The 15330-nt window shown below is 59.9% G+C and overlaps 1 protein-coding gene across 1 annotated transcript; it reads left to right on the forward strand.

Moving 5' to 3' along the window:
- Window positions 1-8441: 8441 nt before the first annotated feature.
- LBX1 (ladybird homeobox 1) lies at window positions 8442-9521 on the forward strand. Its single transcript, XM_067299550.1, has 2 exons — window positions 8442-8766; window positions 9010-9521. The coding sequence occupies exons 1-2, from the start codon at window positions 8442-8444 to the stop codon at window positions 9519-9521; spliced, it is 837 nt and encodes a 278-aa protein (XP_067155651.1).
- The last annotated feature ends 5809 nt before the right edge of the window (window positions 9522-15330 follow it).

Consider the following 15330-nt stretch of genomic DNA (forward strand, 5'->3'; position numbering starts at 1 on the left):
CTTGTCTCCCTCATAGTACTGGCATACAGTATTGGAGACAGGGAGACAGCCTGATCCGACAGCGATCGGTACAGAAATGCTGTAAGCTGACAGCAGCTATTACACGGTATGGGAAGTGCCAGCCACCATTACAAGACACTAAAAGTACCCATAGAAAGATCCATGCCCAGACTGATTCAAGCCAGTCTGAGGAATGTGTTTAATATACCTGGGGCAGAAAGCGTATATAAATAATAAAACAAGCAGAAGAGTAAAACCTCCTGTCGGAGCTGTCTGTCGACCATGGCCAAGCTGTCGGAGCTGGTGGGGAAAGGCCAGTTCTAGAGACGGGTCTGAGCCTGGCCCCAAACAGGACCCAGAGAGCAGCGTGGCACCCAGCAGGGAGGGCTGGAGACCCACCTTCGGGACTCTTGACGTGGATGCAGGCTGCAAGAGTGTGACCATAGCCCAGTCTTTGGAGAGAGGAGTGGGACTGGAGCAGAGAAGAGGAAAGCCACATCAAGGCAGTGACCATTGTGAGGCTTGCTGGAATATCCTGCCTGGGTCAAGGGTTTATGTTGCTAAATGCTGCTGTAATTTGGAAGCAAAGGAACAAGGATCAGCTGAGATCTTGCAAACTCAGCTCACATGTGAGTTCAAAGATGGTAATTACATAAACAAGTGAACTGCTGTTTGGCCCTCCCTCCAGCTGATATCCCTTCATACCAGGACCCAAGAAGGACAAGAAGAACAGACACGACAGGCCTAACACAAACAGATGGATTTTAGGGGCAGTCATGTTTTTCTTTCAAGGAAGAGTTTTATCAGTGAAAGAGTTTATTAGGAAACACAGGCCCAGTCTGGCTCTCCTTCACTCCTTCAGGCAAGCAAAGGGAGGCCAGTTCTGGGCACAGCTGATCCTTTGCTGCCATCAGTGTTTTGGTGTCTTAAATCCCAAAGCTACCAGGGGATCCCTAGGGCTGCGACAGGGCCTGGGGCACAGGGATAATGTCCCTCGGGCACTGTCCCCCAGCCATGCCCTAGCTGTGGCCTGGGAGAGACAGAGGGATCCCCAGGGCTGGAGAACACCCAAAGGGGTGGCTGTGCTTGGGCTTGGGGAGCTCGGAGAGGTCCCAGGAGCACAGCTGTGGTAGGATGAGGAAAAGGAGGGATGGAAAAGCAGGAACAATGAAAGAAAGAAGAGACAGGGAGGAAGGGAGGAGCTGCCTCACAACACACAAAGTTGGAAGAGATCACGGCCAAACTCTGGCAGTGCCTCCCACTTCACATCTCGGTGCTGCCTTTGCAAGGGGTAGAAATATTAGTTTTTAATTAATTTTCTTACTGCAGTTGCTGGAAGGGGAGGAGGAAGGGGGATCACCTTCAAAAAAGAAATACAAATAACTGCTTTAACAGGAAACTTTTGCTGCTGTAATTTATTGGAAGGCGAAATGAGCTCCGATTACATTATCCACCCGCACTGTGCCGGCAACGCGTACTTCGGATATTGCGCTATAATCCAATGACTGCTCCTGAATTATTAACGCCAAGTTGTTATTAGAAGAAGTTGCCTGGCTTATTTCCGCCATTCTCCCCCCTACTCCCTTTATTAAGTTTCAATTGATTCCCCACACCTCCTCCTGCCCCCCAAAAATGAGCCCTCGCCTCCCCGGCTCCTTCAGAGCTGCCACAAACGTTACTTGCATTTGGCAGCCTGGTGAATTATTCACGCGTGCCGGGAGCGGCGGAGATATTGCAGGTCTCGGAGGAGACAGGGCGGCTCGGCTGTCAGAGCCCACTGCGGCGGCCCCCCCCGTCCAACAAAGTTACTCCGGGCGCCAAGTCCAGGGCGAAGTTGCGGCGCAGCGGGGGCGTCCGGGGGCAGCCCCGGCGCGGCTCCTCGCCTGCGCCAAGCGAGGAGGCGACCCGGGCCGGGCCGAGCCCGGGCACCCCCTCCCCGGGCACGGCAGCCCCCGGCGCCGCGGGATGCAAAGGCGACGGTGCGACGCAGCGCTGCGCGCAATTTTCAGCCGCCGCCTCCCGCGGGCGCGGCTGCGCGGCCCGGGCGCTGTCGCCCCGCGCACCCGCCTCCCCTGCGCCTGGCACGGCCGGGAGGCCTCAAATGCCCCTGGCCGGCTCCCGAAAGAGCCAGCGGGGCCGGCCCCGTCCCACCTCCCTGCCCTCCCCCGCCGCGCTGCCTCCTCCTCCGCGGAGGTCCTGCAAAATGCATTTATCCAAGTATCTGCGCAAATTAAAAAATCCCCCCAAGTTCTCGCAATGCCTGGACCTGGGACGGGGCAGGTCCCAGCAGTTCTTCCCAAGGAGCCTCTGTCCAACTAGTCCAACTAGTTTCCTCGGACTAGAAATTAAAGAACTCGAGTTTAAAAGAATGAAAATTCGTTTAAATGTACATATTTACACTTCCCTTTCGGGAACCCCTGCAGCGGCCGTGTGCTGGGGAGGAGAACCCTGTCGCCTGGGTAAAAAGAGGGGTCAGAGAGAAACCGCTTTTAACTCTGTCCATATAGGGAGTCGCGGACGCGGGGGAATGTCACGACAAGGCTGCAAGTGGCGGCAGGTAAAACTCAGCCGAGCCCGGGTCTCTGCCCCGTTCAGCGCGGGCTGGGGAGCTCTCAGGGCTCGCTGCCCCCGCCGCAGGTCGGACCTGCTTTCCAGCCCCCTAAAAACCGCGGGGGACGCGGGGAGGGTCCCCGGCCGTGCCCCGGCGAGGGGGCGCGCTGTCCCCCGACATTTGGGACGGCGGCACCGGCTCGGCCCCCGGGGGAAACGCTCCCACCGCCCCACCGCGGGCGGCTGCAGGAGGGCAGCCCGGCTGGGCAGTTACTTTTAGTTTGCCCTTTAGCCCGGCTTGCGCCTCCCAGACTCTCTTTTTCCTTGCGATCAGGCCCCAGCCACCCTGCCCCAGAGCATCCCCCCCTTTCGGTCTCTGCACCCACTCTGCGCCCGGCCAGGGGCTCGCCCAAATTTGCAAGAGGGTTAGTTGCTCCTCGTCGTCCCGGGACGGCGCCGGCGGGCGAGCGGGCGGGGCAGAGCCGTGCCCGGCTCCCTGCCAGGCCGGGAGGTGCCGGCGGCGCCGGGGGTATTTGGGGAATAACAAATTGCCCCCGGCCAGCGGCTCGGGGGCGGGCGGGCGGAGGGGGGCGCCCGGCGGCCCCAGCGCCCCTCCCGGGCCCGGCGGGGCGGCGGGGAGAGCCGGGCTCCGTCCCTCCGGCAGTTTGTTTGCAAACGAAAAAGCGAGCGGGCAGCGGCGGAAAGGGCATTGCGTTACCTGCCCGCTGGGGAGGGGGTTTCTCCTCCCCCCGGCCCGCTTTTGGCCGTGTTTCTGGGGCAGCGGGTCTCCTGCGGCCCCGGGAGCCCTCGCAGGGGCTCGGGCTGCCCGGCGCCGGCGCACTTTCCGCGCCTCTCCTCCTCCCCGCGCCGCGGCCAGCCCCGCGCAGCCCCGCTGCCCTTCGGCCCCGAGGAAACGCCGCTTTCTCCGCTTTTTCCCTGCCCGTGACAGGCTCCGGGCGCTCCGGGGAGGTGCGCTCCGGCCGGCCGCCTCTGGCCCCCGCCGTGGGCGGCCGCTTGGGTCATCTTTATTTTTGGTGCCGCGAAGTTTTTCCCTCGCAGGGAGCTGGGTGCAAGGGGAGGACGGAGCGGGTGGTAGCTGCGAAACGACCTTCGAAGATCAGCTTGTCTGCGGGGCTTCTCCCCAGCTCCACAATGCCCCCCGGCCCCCCGACGTCCCCTTCCCGGCGCAGCCGCGACCCGGCGGGCGCCCAGCTCGGGGCGGTTGTTTTCCAACGCGAGCAAGGACGAGCAGTGCCCGCCCGCCCGCGGCGAGCACCGAGGACACCTGTGGCCACCTACGGCTATATTTATCCTGCAGCTTTGCAAGCGAGGGCTGGGAAAGGGACCTCAGACCCCGCCGCACCACTGCCTCCTCCAGGCTCCACGGCGGGTCCCACCGGGCTCTCTCCTCCTGCCAGCACTCGCAGCCCCAAACTTGGGGGTCTTCAAGACAAAAACGATAGTTATTTATTCAGTTCGCGGCTCCCCACCCCAGCCCCGTGCGGGATGCTGTGCCAGGACCCTGCGCTCGCTGTCAGCTAGAGGGCCCGGAGTTTGCTCCTCTCCGCTCTGCTAACAGGGAGCTATAACGTGTTTAGAGCACTTAAACTAGGCAGACATAACTGGGAGACATGCACGGCTCAGCTATGCCGGGAAAGGAGGTGTCATTTGTACGCAGTTACTTTGGTGATCAACACTTGAATGATTTATGCCGTCTGCTTTAATTATATTCCTGTGACATTTTCCTGGACAAAAGCGGGCCACGCACAGCCAAAACAGAGCCAAAACCGAGCAGTCCCTGCAGCGCAGTGGAGGTGCCTGCAATGCCTGGGACGGCTGTTGGGGCAGGGCAGACAGGCATGCCGTGACCCCAAAATAAGGGTCTGGGGGCGGCGAGAGGAGACGTCTCCAAAGAGGTCTTGGGCCGCTCATAGCCAGAGGAATGTTTTTGTTTTGGTTTGGTTTTGGTTTTATTTTATTTTATTTCCCCCCGGGTAGTTTCAGATTCAGCGGTAGCTTCCTGCTCCGTGCAGGAAGAAAGGCCGCTGTTTTATCCGCTTTCCTTTCCCGGTGAAAGGCAGGGAAAAGGCAACCTGGATCCGAGCGACACTGCCCCGACGGCTCCAGGGAACCCCCTCGTCCATCCCCGGTGCCCCTTTAGCCTCGGGCAGCGAGGGGCTGCCCGGAGGGGCTGCAGCTATCTCCAGCCCTCCTCCCTTCTCTGCTCTGGGCCGGTAGACCGGACCCAAACTTTTACTGCCTGCACCGGGACCCCCATCGGAAGGCCTGGAGCCGGTGGGGAGGGGAGTGAGGGGGGAAGGCAGCGGATGAAACACTCCGGATGGGGGCGTTTTTCCCCAAACGACCCCAAAGCTGGGAGAGAAGAGCCGCAGCTGCCCTCCCCGGCGGGATGCAAAGTTTCTCCGCGGCCGGAGCTGCCTGCGGGCAGGCCTCGGTGCCCGCCGCCGCAGGGCCGCTGCCCGCCGCCGGTACCGGTACCGGCTCCGCGGGGCAGCCCCCGGCGCCCGCCGAGGGAGGGGAGCCGTGATGGGGCGGCAGGGACGGTCCCTAATTCGGGGCTGTGTGCCAAGAGGTCTGGCAAAAAAAAAAAAAGAAGGAAAGAAAAAAAAAAAGCTGGGAAGGCTGCGGAGGGGATGCGGGTCTCTTTGCCTGAGCCCGGGCAGGAGCGACCCAGTCCGTCACTGCTCTGATGCAAACGCCGGGGAGCAAATATAGGGACATTTGCGGGCAACGAGTTGAAACGATCGCGGAGGCAAAGTGAGCGCGGAAAACAAACCCAAATCCGCCAAACGGCCGCGAAGCAGCCGAGAGCATAGCGGAGAGGGGTCGCGGCGGACCTCGCCGGGACACCCACTGAGGGCCGGGGGGCCCCGGGCCTGCCCCCTTCCCTCTCTGCCCCCGCCGGCCGCCCCCTTTCTCAGCGATGTGCTCCCAGGGGGTGTCGGGGAGCAGGGCTGACTCCAGGCCCGGAGCCGCCGTGCTGAGTTACTCGTGCAAAGCCTGAATCCTGCCATCGTCCTCCAGGGACGGGTCGAGGCAAACGAACCAGGCCCCCGCTGGGCCGGGGAGCCTGTCCTGAGGCTGCTGCCCGGGCCCCGGGGCTCTGCCCTGACGAGGGAACCAAAAAAAGCGGGGCGCATTTAAAATCCCGCACCGCACTCAGGAGGGCAAGGGGAGATGCGGGCTGGAGGAGCTGCAGGGCAACCCGAAAGCTTGGCAGGGGCTTTGCTGCTGCCCGGCAGTTTTATGGCTGCCCTGATCGGAGCAGGGCTGTGCCCGGGGCTGGGGGCGCGCAGTGGGCCCCCGCGCCCCGCTCCGCGCAGGGAGCGCCCCGCCGTGCTGCTCCGCGCTGCACCGCGCCGCGCTGCGCACGGGCCGCGCTGCAGCCTGCGCCCCGGCGGGACCTCAGCGCCCGCAGAGAAACCGCGGGCGGACGCGCATCCCAACCGCCCCGCGAACCTGCCCAAACTCTCATCCAGAAAGGAGCTTTTTTTTCTTCTTCTTCTACTTTTTTTTTTAATGTTATTTCTGTAATTATAACACCAGCATCCCCGGCTGAGTTCTCAATAAAACCCGGATCCTGACATAAAACGCCACGCTGGAAAATAATGCGAGGGGACACAAGGGAGAGGAGGAAAGTCTCTAATTGGTTAAAATATGTTTAAATCACTTCATAAAACCCAAGCAAAGCGAAGCAAATAATCCACCTAGCAAAGCAAAGAAGCCCAGCTATTTAGAATCAGTGTAATTCGCTCCCCCCCCTCCCCGACCGGCTCCCCCCAGTTCCTCGCAGTATTTGATATGATGAATAACCCAATATAGGCCTTTAAAAATAGGTCACTGCATAAAGAGTCTCCCAGAGAGCTATAAAAAATGGGAAGAGGGCGCTTTAAGGAGAGAAGCCATTTGCTTCTTTTGTGCTTGTTTGGTACCTAGCGGCCTGGGAGCTGCCGGGCGCCCACGCCGTGCCAGTCAAGGTGAAGAGGTAAAGTTAGGGCCGGATCCGGCCCCCGGGCTCCCCTCCGGCCCCGCCGCCCCGCGCTGCGCCCGCCGGCCGCGGCCCTCCCCGTCCATGCGGGCGGCCCCGCTCTGCCTCCCCGGCCCGGGGCTGCGGCCTGGGGGGACCGGGCCGCGCTCCCGGCGGCTCCCCGCACACGCAGTTTCACGGCCAGGCCGTGTCCTGGGTGGGGGCCGGGCAATGCCCGGCACGGCGGAGGTGCGGGGTCCCGCCGGCTCCCGGCTTTGTCTGCAGCCCTGCGGAGCGGCGAGCCCGTCACGGGCTTGCGGCCCGGGTAAAAATAATAAGGAGTAATTACGGCCCCCACCGACGTCCGCGACGTGCCGGCTTTGATTTCCACCGAGGGCGGAGGGCGCACCAAATCCCCGCCGTCGCTGCCCCCCTCCAGAGCTGCCCTAGGGCTCGCATAAAAAGGCCTGAAAGGCTTGAAACCGCTCCTCTCCGCCCAGGGCCACGGCGAGGGCCGCGCCGGGCCGCGCCGGCCGAAATACGCGCTCCGGCCCTGCACTCCGCGGCGGGCCCGGCCGCGGGCCGCCCCTCGCCCAGCATCCCCGAGGTGCCCCGGGTCGGGCCCCCCCCCGCCGGCCCCGGCGCAAACGGAGCCCAAGAAGCCACCGAAACCCCCGGGTCGCGCCCGGCCCGCGCCCGCGCCCCGCCGCGCAGCCCCTCCGCGGCGCCGGCCCCCCGCGACGAGCAACTTGGGGGGGGGGGGACCCGGCCCCGCCGCAGAGCTCCCCCCGCTGCCCCGGCGCACCCCGCCGCCCCGGCGCAGGGCGCTGGGAAAGAGGAGCACCACAAATTAAGCGGAAATCTTCGGATTTTATTCGAAAGGAAAGGTCTGCCTTACCTGGAAACACGCTCTCCCCTTCTTCCCCTCATTAAAAAAACAAATGGCTCTGGGCAGAGCCAGAGAGAGACATTTTAAATAAACTAGTAGCCGAAATTAAGAGTAGGGAGAAATAGAAGAAAAAAAATCTCGGGGAAAAAATACCGCCGGATTTTTTTCTTTTTTTTTTGGTTTTGTTTTCGCTTATTATTATTTTTCACTCTACTGTATTATCCTGATGCAATAAAGGCTGGTTTGTAATGTAATTTAAAAATATATATGTCCAAACAAATAGCAGGGCCAGAATATGACAAGTGCATTCAGCATTATAATTCAACTGGGCTCCACCTACATACCGCCTCCTAATTAATGGGTCTCCGAACTTGCAAAAGCCTGCATTGGACAGAGAGAGAGAGAGCGAGCGAGCGAGAGAGAGAGAGGGCGAAAAGTGTCATTGAAGATAATTGATTACCTCCCAATCAACAATAACTTGTTAGCAATAGTCAATTACCCCGTCTCTTCTCGCCTCTTTCCCCCTGGTCCGAGGTCTCGGTGCGAGGGTTGCTCTCCCCCTCTCCAAAGTCTTTTTTCATTTTTTATTTTTTGGGGGGCATTCGCTTTGGGGGGGGAGGGCAGGGAAAGTGCTGCGATTTGGGGTGTTTCTTAAAATAGCAGCTGGGAAGAGGAAGAGAGAGAGAGAGGAGAGAGAGAGAGCGAGGGAAAATATACCCGACCCAAAACCCTGGGACAGGAGGTGCGGCAGGACCACCTCTCGGCGAGGGACCGACGGCAGCTCCGCTCCCGGCCGCAGCCAGCCCGGGGCCGGCCCCAGCCCTCCGCCCTGCCCGCCGCCCGACGTGGCTCTCCCCGGGAAGACCTGGGTCTCCTCTGCCGGAGTTGGAGGTGGGCTTCAACTTTTGCTCGCTGCCTCCGCCGCCGCCCCGCGGTCCCGCCGGGGGCTTCTCCCCGCGGCAGCGCATCCCCGTCGCGGGTGGGGAAGGCAGCCCTGCCCGGCCCGGCCCCACCATGACTTCCAAAGAAGAGCCCAAGCCCTCCTCGGGGGAAGAAAGGCGGCGGAGCCCCTTGGACCACCTCCCCCCGCCGGCCAACTCCAACAAGCCCCTCACCCCCTTCAGCATAGAGGATATCCTCAACAAGCCCTCGGTGCGGAGGAGTTACACCCTCTGCGGAACGGCCCACCTCCTCTCGGCGCCGGAGAAGCATCCCCCGGCCGGGCTGCCCCTCTCGGGCCGGGCGCTGCTCTCGCAGACCTCGCCGCTCTGCGCCCTCGAGGAGCTGGCCAGCAAGACCTTCAAGGGGCTGGAAGTGAGCGTGCTGCAGGCGGCCGAAGGTAAGCCGCGGGCCCCGGCCCGCCGCCGCCACGCGGGGGGCGCGGGGGGTCGCCCCACGCCGCGGGGGGGGGGGGGGCTGCGCGCGGCCCGGGGCGACGCGCGGGGGTGCGGGCGGAGGGGCCCGGGGGCGGCGTGCGGGCCCGGGGGCGGCGGAGCGGCGGCCGCGCCGGCGGAGCGGGGCCGGGGGCCGGGGCCGGGGCCGGGGGGGCGACAGCGGCGAAAATGTGGCGCCTCGTCGGCAGGCAGAGACGGGATGACGATCTTCGGGCAGCGGCAGACGCCGAAGAAGCGTCGGAAGTCGCGGACGGCCTTCACCAACCACCAGATCTACGAGCTGGAGAAGCGGTTCCTCTACCAGAAGTACCTGTCGCCGGCGGACCGGGACCAGATCGCCCAGCAGCTGGGGCTCACCAACGCCCAGGTCATCACCTGGTTCCAGAACCGCCGCGCCAAGCTCAAGCGCGACCTGGAGGAGATGAAGGCCGACGTGGAGTCGGCCAAGAAGCTGGGCCCCAACCCCGCCGTGGACATCGTGGCCCTGGCCGAGCTGGAGCCCAGCGCCGAGGGCCGGGGCAAGGCGCGGCCCGGCTCCCCGCCGCCCCCCGCCGCCGCCGCCGCCGCCGCCCGGGAGCCCGGCGCCCCGCCGCCGCCCCGCCCCGCCTCGCCCCCCACGGAGCGGCCCCGCAGCCGCCGGGACAGCGAGGACGAGGAGGAGGAGGAGGAGGAGGACGTGGAGATCGACGTGGATGACTGAGGGGCGCCCCCCGGCCCGGCCCGGCGCGCCCTCCCTCCCCGCAGCCACCCCCAGCTCCCCGCCGGCGCCCGCCGCCCCGGCCCCGGCCCCGGCCCCGGCCCCGGCCCCGGCCCCGGCCCCGGCCCCGGCGCGGTGGCTTCTCCTCCTCGGTAAAAGCAATAAGCAATAGAAACCCAGGCCACACAAAAATTAATTTAGGGTAGAGTCGATATCCCTCCGCCTGTCACATCTTTGGAATGGTGCAATTACGGACGGCTTATGTATAAATATTTAAACGCATATGTCGGATTTTTTTTTTCCTTCCCCCTTCTTTTGGAGGTTTTGATTTTTTTTTAATAGCTATCAATTATGATTATTTTGTCTATAAGGGAGACGCATAACCTTGGAATAAACTCGGCTTCCAACAGATGTTTGGGGAGGCAGTTGTTTTCAAAGACTTCCAAAACGAACCACTTTAGAGGAGATTTAAGTTAGACTTAAAACAAACAAAAAAAAAATTAGCGACTTTTCTTTCCTTGCATGTTTCAAATGTGCACGAAGTAATTTTTTTCCTTTTAAAAATATTTTTTCTTTTGCAATCTTGGGAACTTGGGGATGGGTTATAATGCAAGTTTAAAAATATATACTTTCTTTTTTCCTAGAGCATAGAGATTTGTCTCCAATGCAATTTCTGCCTCATTTTACCAATTAAAAGCTATTTTTACCATTTTCTGCTATTGTTGTGCTTTTATTAAAAAGCTACCTTTCGTATTTTTGATATGAAGGTGGTAACAAAAAATGAAAATAAAAAAACCTAGAATTATTTTTTACTCTTTTTAGAATTTTTGCATGCTATGAAAATAAAAAGGAGGAATCCCAAGATCAATACATTTAAATATTACACTATAAATTAAAAATGTACAGATTTAAAAAATGTTTTTGTTTGAATTGTACAAATTTTAAAAGGCCTGCTATTTAAGTTTCGATAGGGACAATGTCGCTTTATTTACTGTCTCTTAGAATTGTACAGATAGCTCTTTTTTCCGATACAATAAAATCTTTACCATTTTAATATACTTTTAACGTTATTCTTTGTGAACTAAAAATGCTTCCAATATCTTCCGCTTGTTTGAGATTACGAAATACATTTCCCCACAGGAATTTCCCATCGTGTTTGCATTTAAAGTTACTCTAGCTGTAGCACCTGTGAGAAAATGACGGGGAAGGAACGCCTAAGAGAGAACTTGGTTATTCTTTTTTTCTTTTTTTTCTTTTTTTTTTTTTAAGTTTAGTGCCAGGTAGAGCTTAAACGCAGCGAGAACTCAGCTGATAAATAAACTAGGAGGTTCTCAGTGTGTTTTTTCTCCAGTGCAAGCCCATGTAGAGAAATTAAAGCCGGGCAGCGAGTGCTGGGCTGTGCAGAGGGCGGTGCAGGGCTGGAAGGAGCGAGGCAAGCAAGGGAGAGCCGCCCGTTTGCACCACTGCACCCACCTAGGCACTAGCGTAGCGAGCAGGGCATTTCCAGCGCTAAATCACGGAGAGGAAGGGGAAAAACAAAGCAGAGAAAGAGGAACGAGTTATCACCGACCTCGACAAAAGGAGCAGCATGTGCGAGCAGAAGGGGGGATCTGCCCTCCGCCAGGCTTGCAAAACCTCCCCGCTTCCGGGCAAAATTTCTGGCTCTCCGGCACCTACAGGGATACGAGGATGGAAAATGTTTAATTCCCCCCCCTTTTTTTTTTCCCGTGTTTAATTTTTTTTTTTTCGCCAAAATTAAGGCTCTTGTGAATCTGTTTTCTCCTGGCAGCGTGACCTGCCTTTGGAGTCGAGCAACGTGTGTTTCTCCCTATTCTTTGCAAAATTTATGTGAGAAAGACAAATCTGGTGTACAGTGGCAGAGCTCCACAGAGAAGTGTCCAGATAAGACAGGGTTGGTTTGTGGGTTGTATTTTTTTTTTTTTGGTCCAGTTTCTCCGAGGCTAAATAAATCTTTCTCCTCTTTGAGAATGGATGGGGTTGTAATTTTTAGCGTAAAGCATGAAAACTGGGGACAAATGAGCCCTCTTCTCTGAAGTGACAAGCGACAATGGAGCATATACAGCCTCCTGCGGTTCGCCATGCTGAAACAAGCGTGCCCCTCCGCAGCAGAGAGAAGGCGAGCGCTTGGAGACCATATGGTTTTTGAATTTTCTTCACAATTTCCAGACAATTTGATGGATTAGGTTAACCCTCCCTTCCACTGTTTAACTCCACAACAATGGGAGCAGAGCTGTTCTCCCTTCGTCGGGGCATCTGTGCGCTTCTATTCTTCTCTCTTTCTCTCTTGGTATTTGGAACAAGCCTATGAATTACAATGAAATCCACTTTCTTTAGTATTATTTGGAAGAGCACTTGTTTTCCGCCACCTCCCGCCCCCTCCCCGCCATCCCCTCTTTTTTTTGTTTGTTTTTTTTTTTTCTTCTCCAAGTGATAGGTTTGACTTCTGTCCAGATCTCTCGGAAAGCCTTCAATCTTGTCCTTAAGTGTTTTTATGCTAAACAGGCAAATCGTAAATGCTGAGAAACTGTGACATTTATGTGAAGATCTAGTTAAAGGGCTTTATTTGTTTTCTTTATCTGTTCTTTTTTTTCCCCCGTTCCCTCTCCTCTTCCCCCTCCTCTCCTGTCCCCTCCCTCCCCCCAGTCTTTTATTCTTTTGTCTTGGAATGGATTTAATGAGGCTGCAAACACTACAATTCAATATAACCAAGAAATAAAAAAGGGGTGGCTGGGCGTATGGAAAATAGGCTCGGAGTTCATTTGGATTTCTGATCTATTGACTTCTGTGTGCAAACAGAAGAGATGCAGGGCTGCCTTGAACCCGGAGAAGTTTACCACACGTGGCTGGGGCGGGTTAGTAAATAATGCCTCCTCTCGAAGATTTGCAGCGTGTTAATTTGGCTCGCCCTCATTTCCAAATAGCCGGGATTTTAGTTATTTAATTTACATACTGAAAAACGAAAGCTTTTTTTTTTTTTAACTTAAAAATCAAGAGCCGGTTAGTGCCCCTCATCTGTCATCCATTTTTAAACACGCCGCTTCCCGGGATTACCTAGCTGGGTAGATTTATCGCTCAAGGTTTTCGCTCACTCGAATTTTAGATACAATTTGGAACTGGATTTTTTCCCCCTTATTTTTAATTTCCTTTCTCTCTCTCTCTCTCTCTCTCTTTTCGCAGCAGGACTAGGGACGAGACGAAAGAGCCGAATCGTGCCCTTCGGGGCTGACCCAGCCGCAGCCTCTCGATAGCCGGCTCTGAGCGCTCTCCCAGCGGCGGGCACGGACTCGGCACAAACCCTCCCTCAAGCCCAGACCCCGCGCCCAGCCGCGCCGAAGCGGCCCCGGCCCCTACACCCGCCGCGGGCGCGGGAGGCGAAGAGGGGAGCCGGGCCGCGGCCCCACGGACCTGCCGTGCGGGGACTCCCGGGGGGGCGGCCCCCTGCCCAGCCACCCCCCCCCGGCCCTCTCCCTGCCCCGGGTGCCCCCTGCGTGGATCCACACGGGGAGGCAGAGTCGCTGCTGTTTTCCCACCCGCGGGCAAAGCCGGGCGCACCCGGAGCGCGGCGGGCCGGGGGGTTTCGCCGCTCCTCGCCCCCTGCCCGGTGCGCCGTGCCCGGGAGCGGCTCCCCGCTGCCCGCCTTCCCGTCCCTCCGCTGCGGAGGTGGGGACGGGGCGGGGGACGGGGGAGGAACGGGATCGCCTTTCTAGGAGAAATCAGACCGAAAAGGGTCCGGATTCGAGTGGGTCACGCGGGATTCCCGGCAGGAAAAATAAACGCCTAAGCGCCGGCACGGCGGGCTCCGACATCCCCCGAGCCCCGGGGCCTCGCGGGGGCTGGGAGCGGGCGGCCAGGGGGCGGCGGGGCCGCGTCCCCCCCGTCGGGGCCGGGCGCGGGAGCGGGGCCGAGCCCCGGGCAGGTGCGCGCCGGCGGCAGCGCGGTGCTTAAGCCTCTGCGTTAGGCAGGTCGCCCCACCGCCGCGGGGCGGGCTGGGGGGGCTGCGGAGCTGCTGACGGGGGAGGGAAACAGCGGGGACGGGGCTCCCCGCTTCCCCCGCGGGCCCTAACCCCGGCCCGGGCAGGACCCCGGCCCAGCCCGTTCCCTCTCGGTGGAGACCGCATGCATCAACCGCTGTGCGCCGAGCCCCCCCCCTTCCCCATCCTTCATCCCCAAACCTGACACTGCCTTGGATTTCGTTTGGAGGTGGGAGGGGAGCAGGAGGGGAGGGGGCGGTGTGGGTTTTTGTCTGCTTGGAAATGACATCCTTTGGGGGGTTTTTTTCATGCTTTTTTTTTGGGGGGGGGGAGGGGGTAGAGAAGATCCATATTTGATCTTGTTCACTTCACACAGGGCTCCCAGACGGAGAATAAAGCCCCCTCCTGAATTATCCAACAGGGCTAAAGCAGGTTGAGTCAGTGAAATTCAGTTCCTTATTTTATGAGGTGTCAGGGCTGATGTCGAATATGGCAACGATAACTAATACTACAGTCTGAGGGACCAGAACGTGGTAATTAATCCCAAAGACTTAAGTGTATTTTAGTTCAGGAGAAAAAAAATCACTAATTCAATCGTCCGGAAAATTGAAGTTTGATGCATGAGTCTCTGCTGAAAGGAAAGGCTTTTTCTTCCTGATTCTGGGGTTGGGGCAAGAATCGCAGCCTCTCTCCCGCGCTCCCCGCAAAGGCCCCGGTGCAGGGCTGCGACGCGCCCGCACCCACCCGCAGCGCGGCCGGGCTCCGGGCACACGGGGCACCAGGTACACCGAGCAGCGGGGGGGCACAGGGCGCTCCCCCCTTTCCTCTGCGCACCCCACCGCTCTCCCAGCCCGCCCCTTCGCAGCAGGCCCGACCTATTCGCGGCCGTGTCGCGACCATCCGTGCATGTCGCGACATGCGGATAGGCCATGCACACCCCTCGCCCGCACGAAGGAGAGCCCCGTGGAGCAGGGAAAGTTCAAGGCAGGCCCCAGTCCCGCGGGGGCCGGCGGAGAGGAGCCCTCGGCACCTCTGTCTCGTTGCTGCACTGCAGCCTCATCCCTCCGGAGCTGCCGGGGCCAGAAGCGGCTCCGCTGCCTCTCCTGTATTTGCTCTTTCGGCCCAGGCTCTTCAGGCAAAGGGCAGGCTCCGGGGGGACCCGGCGCCGGGGGAACCCCTGGGGACACCCCTTCCTTGCAGCGAGCCTTGGGGACCCCAGCTGCCCCCTGCCGGGTCACGTGCCCGGCCTTGCTCCCCATCCGCACCTCTTGGCTTGGCTCTTGGCGGAGATGCGGGGGGGCGCAAGGGGCAAGACCGCCCCCCCCCCGTCTGTGCACCGATGGAGGGGATGGACTAACCCCCATCCGTCTGGGCACCGGGCCCAGCGGCTCCCCAGGGACCCGGGAGAGGGGAACGGGGGGATGGGGGGAAAGACCCCGGCAAGGCCCGCGGGGGCCGGGGAAGGCGCTGGGAAGGCGCCGCGTTATTGATGGGCCGCGCTCGTTACAGTCAGTCCCATTGGCGTTAGCATCCGTCTCCGCGCCGAGCAGCCCCAGACATCCTTCAGCCTTTTTAAGCGCCGGCGTCTCCTCCGAGCCGAGCCGAGCCGAGCCGGGGCCGCCCCGTCGGGCAGCTCCTGCGCCCACCCCCCGCGGGCGGCTCAGCCTCGCCCGCGCCCCTGCCCCTGCCCCACTGCGGGGGCTGCCGCGGGTCGGGACGGGGCCCTGCGCCCTCCCTGCCCGGGGGAGCCCGGGGCCGTCGGGGCAGAGAGCCCGAAAACGCCACCACCAAAGTCCCCGGCAGGGCTCTGCCCCGGCTGC

The sequence above is a fragment of the Apteryx mantelli genome, chromosome 7 (genome assembly GCF_036417845.1).
Source record: "Apteryx mantelli isolate bAptMan1 chromosome 7, bAptMan1.hap1, whole genome shotgun sequence".
NCBI classification, from domain to species: Eukaryota; Metazoa; Chordata; class Aves; order Apterygiformes; family Apterygidae; genus Apteryx; species Apteryx mantelli.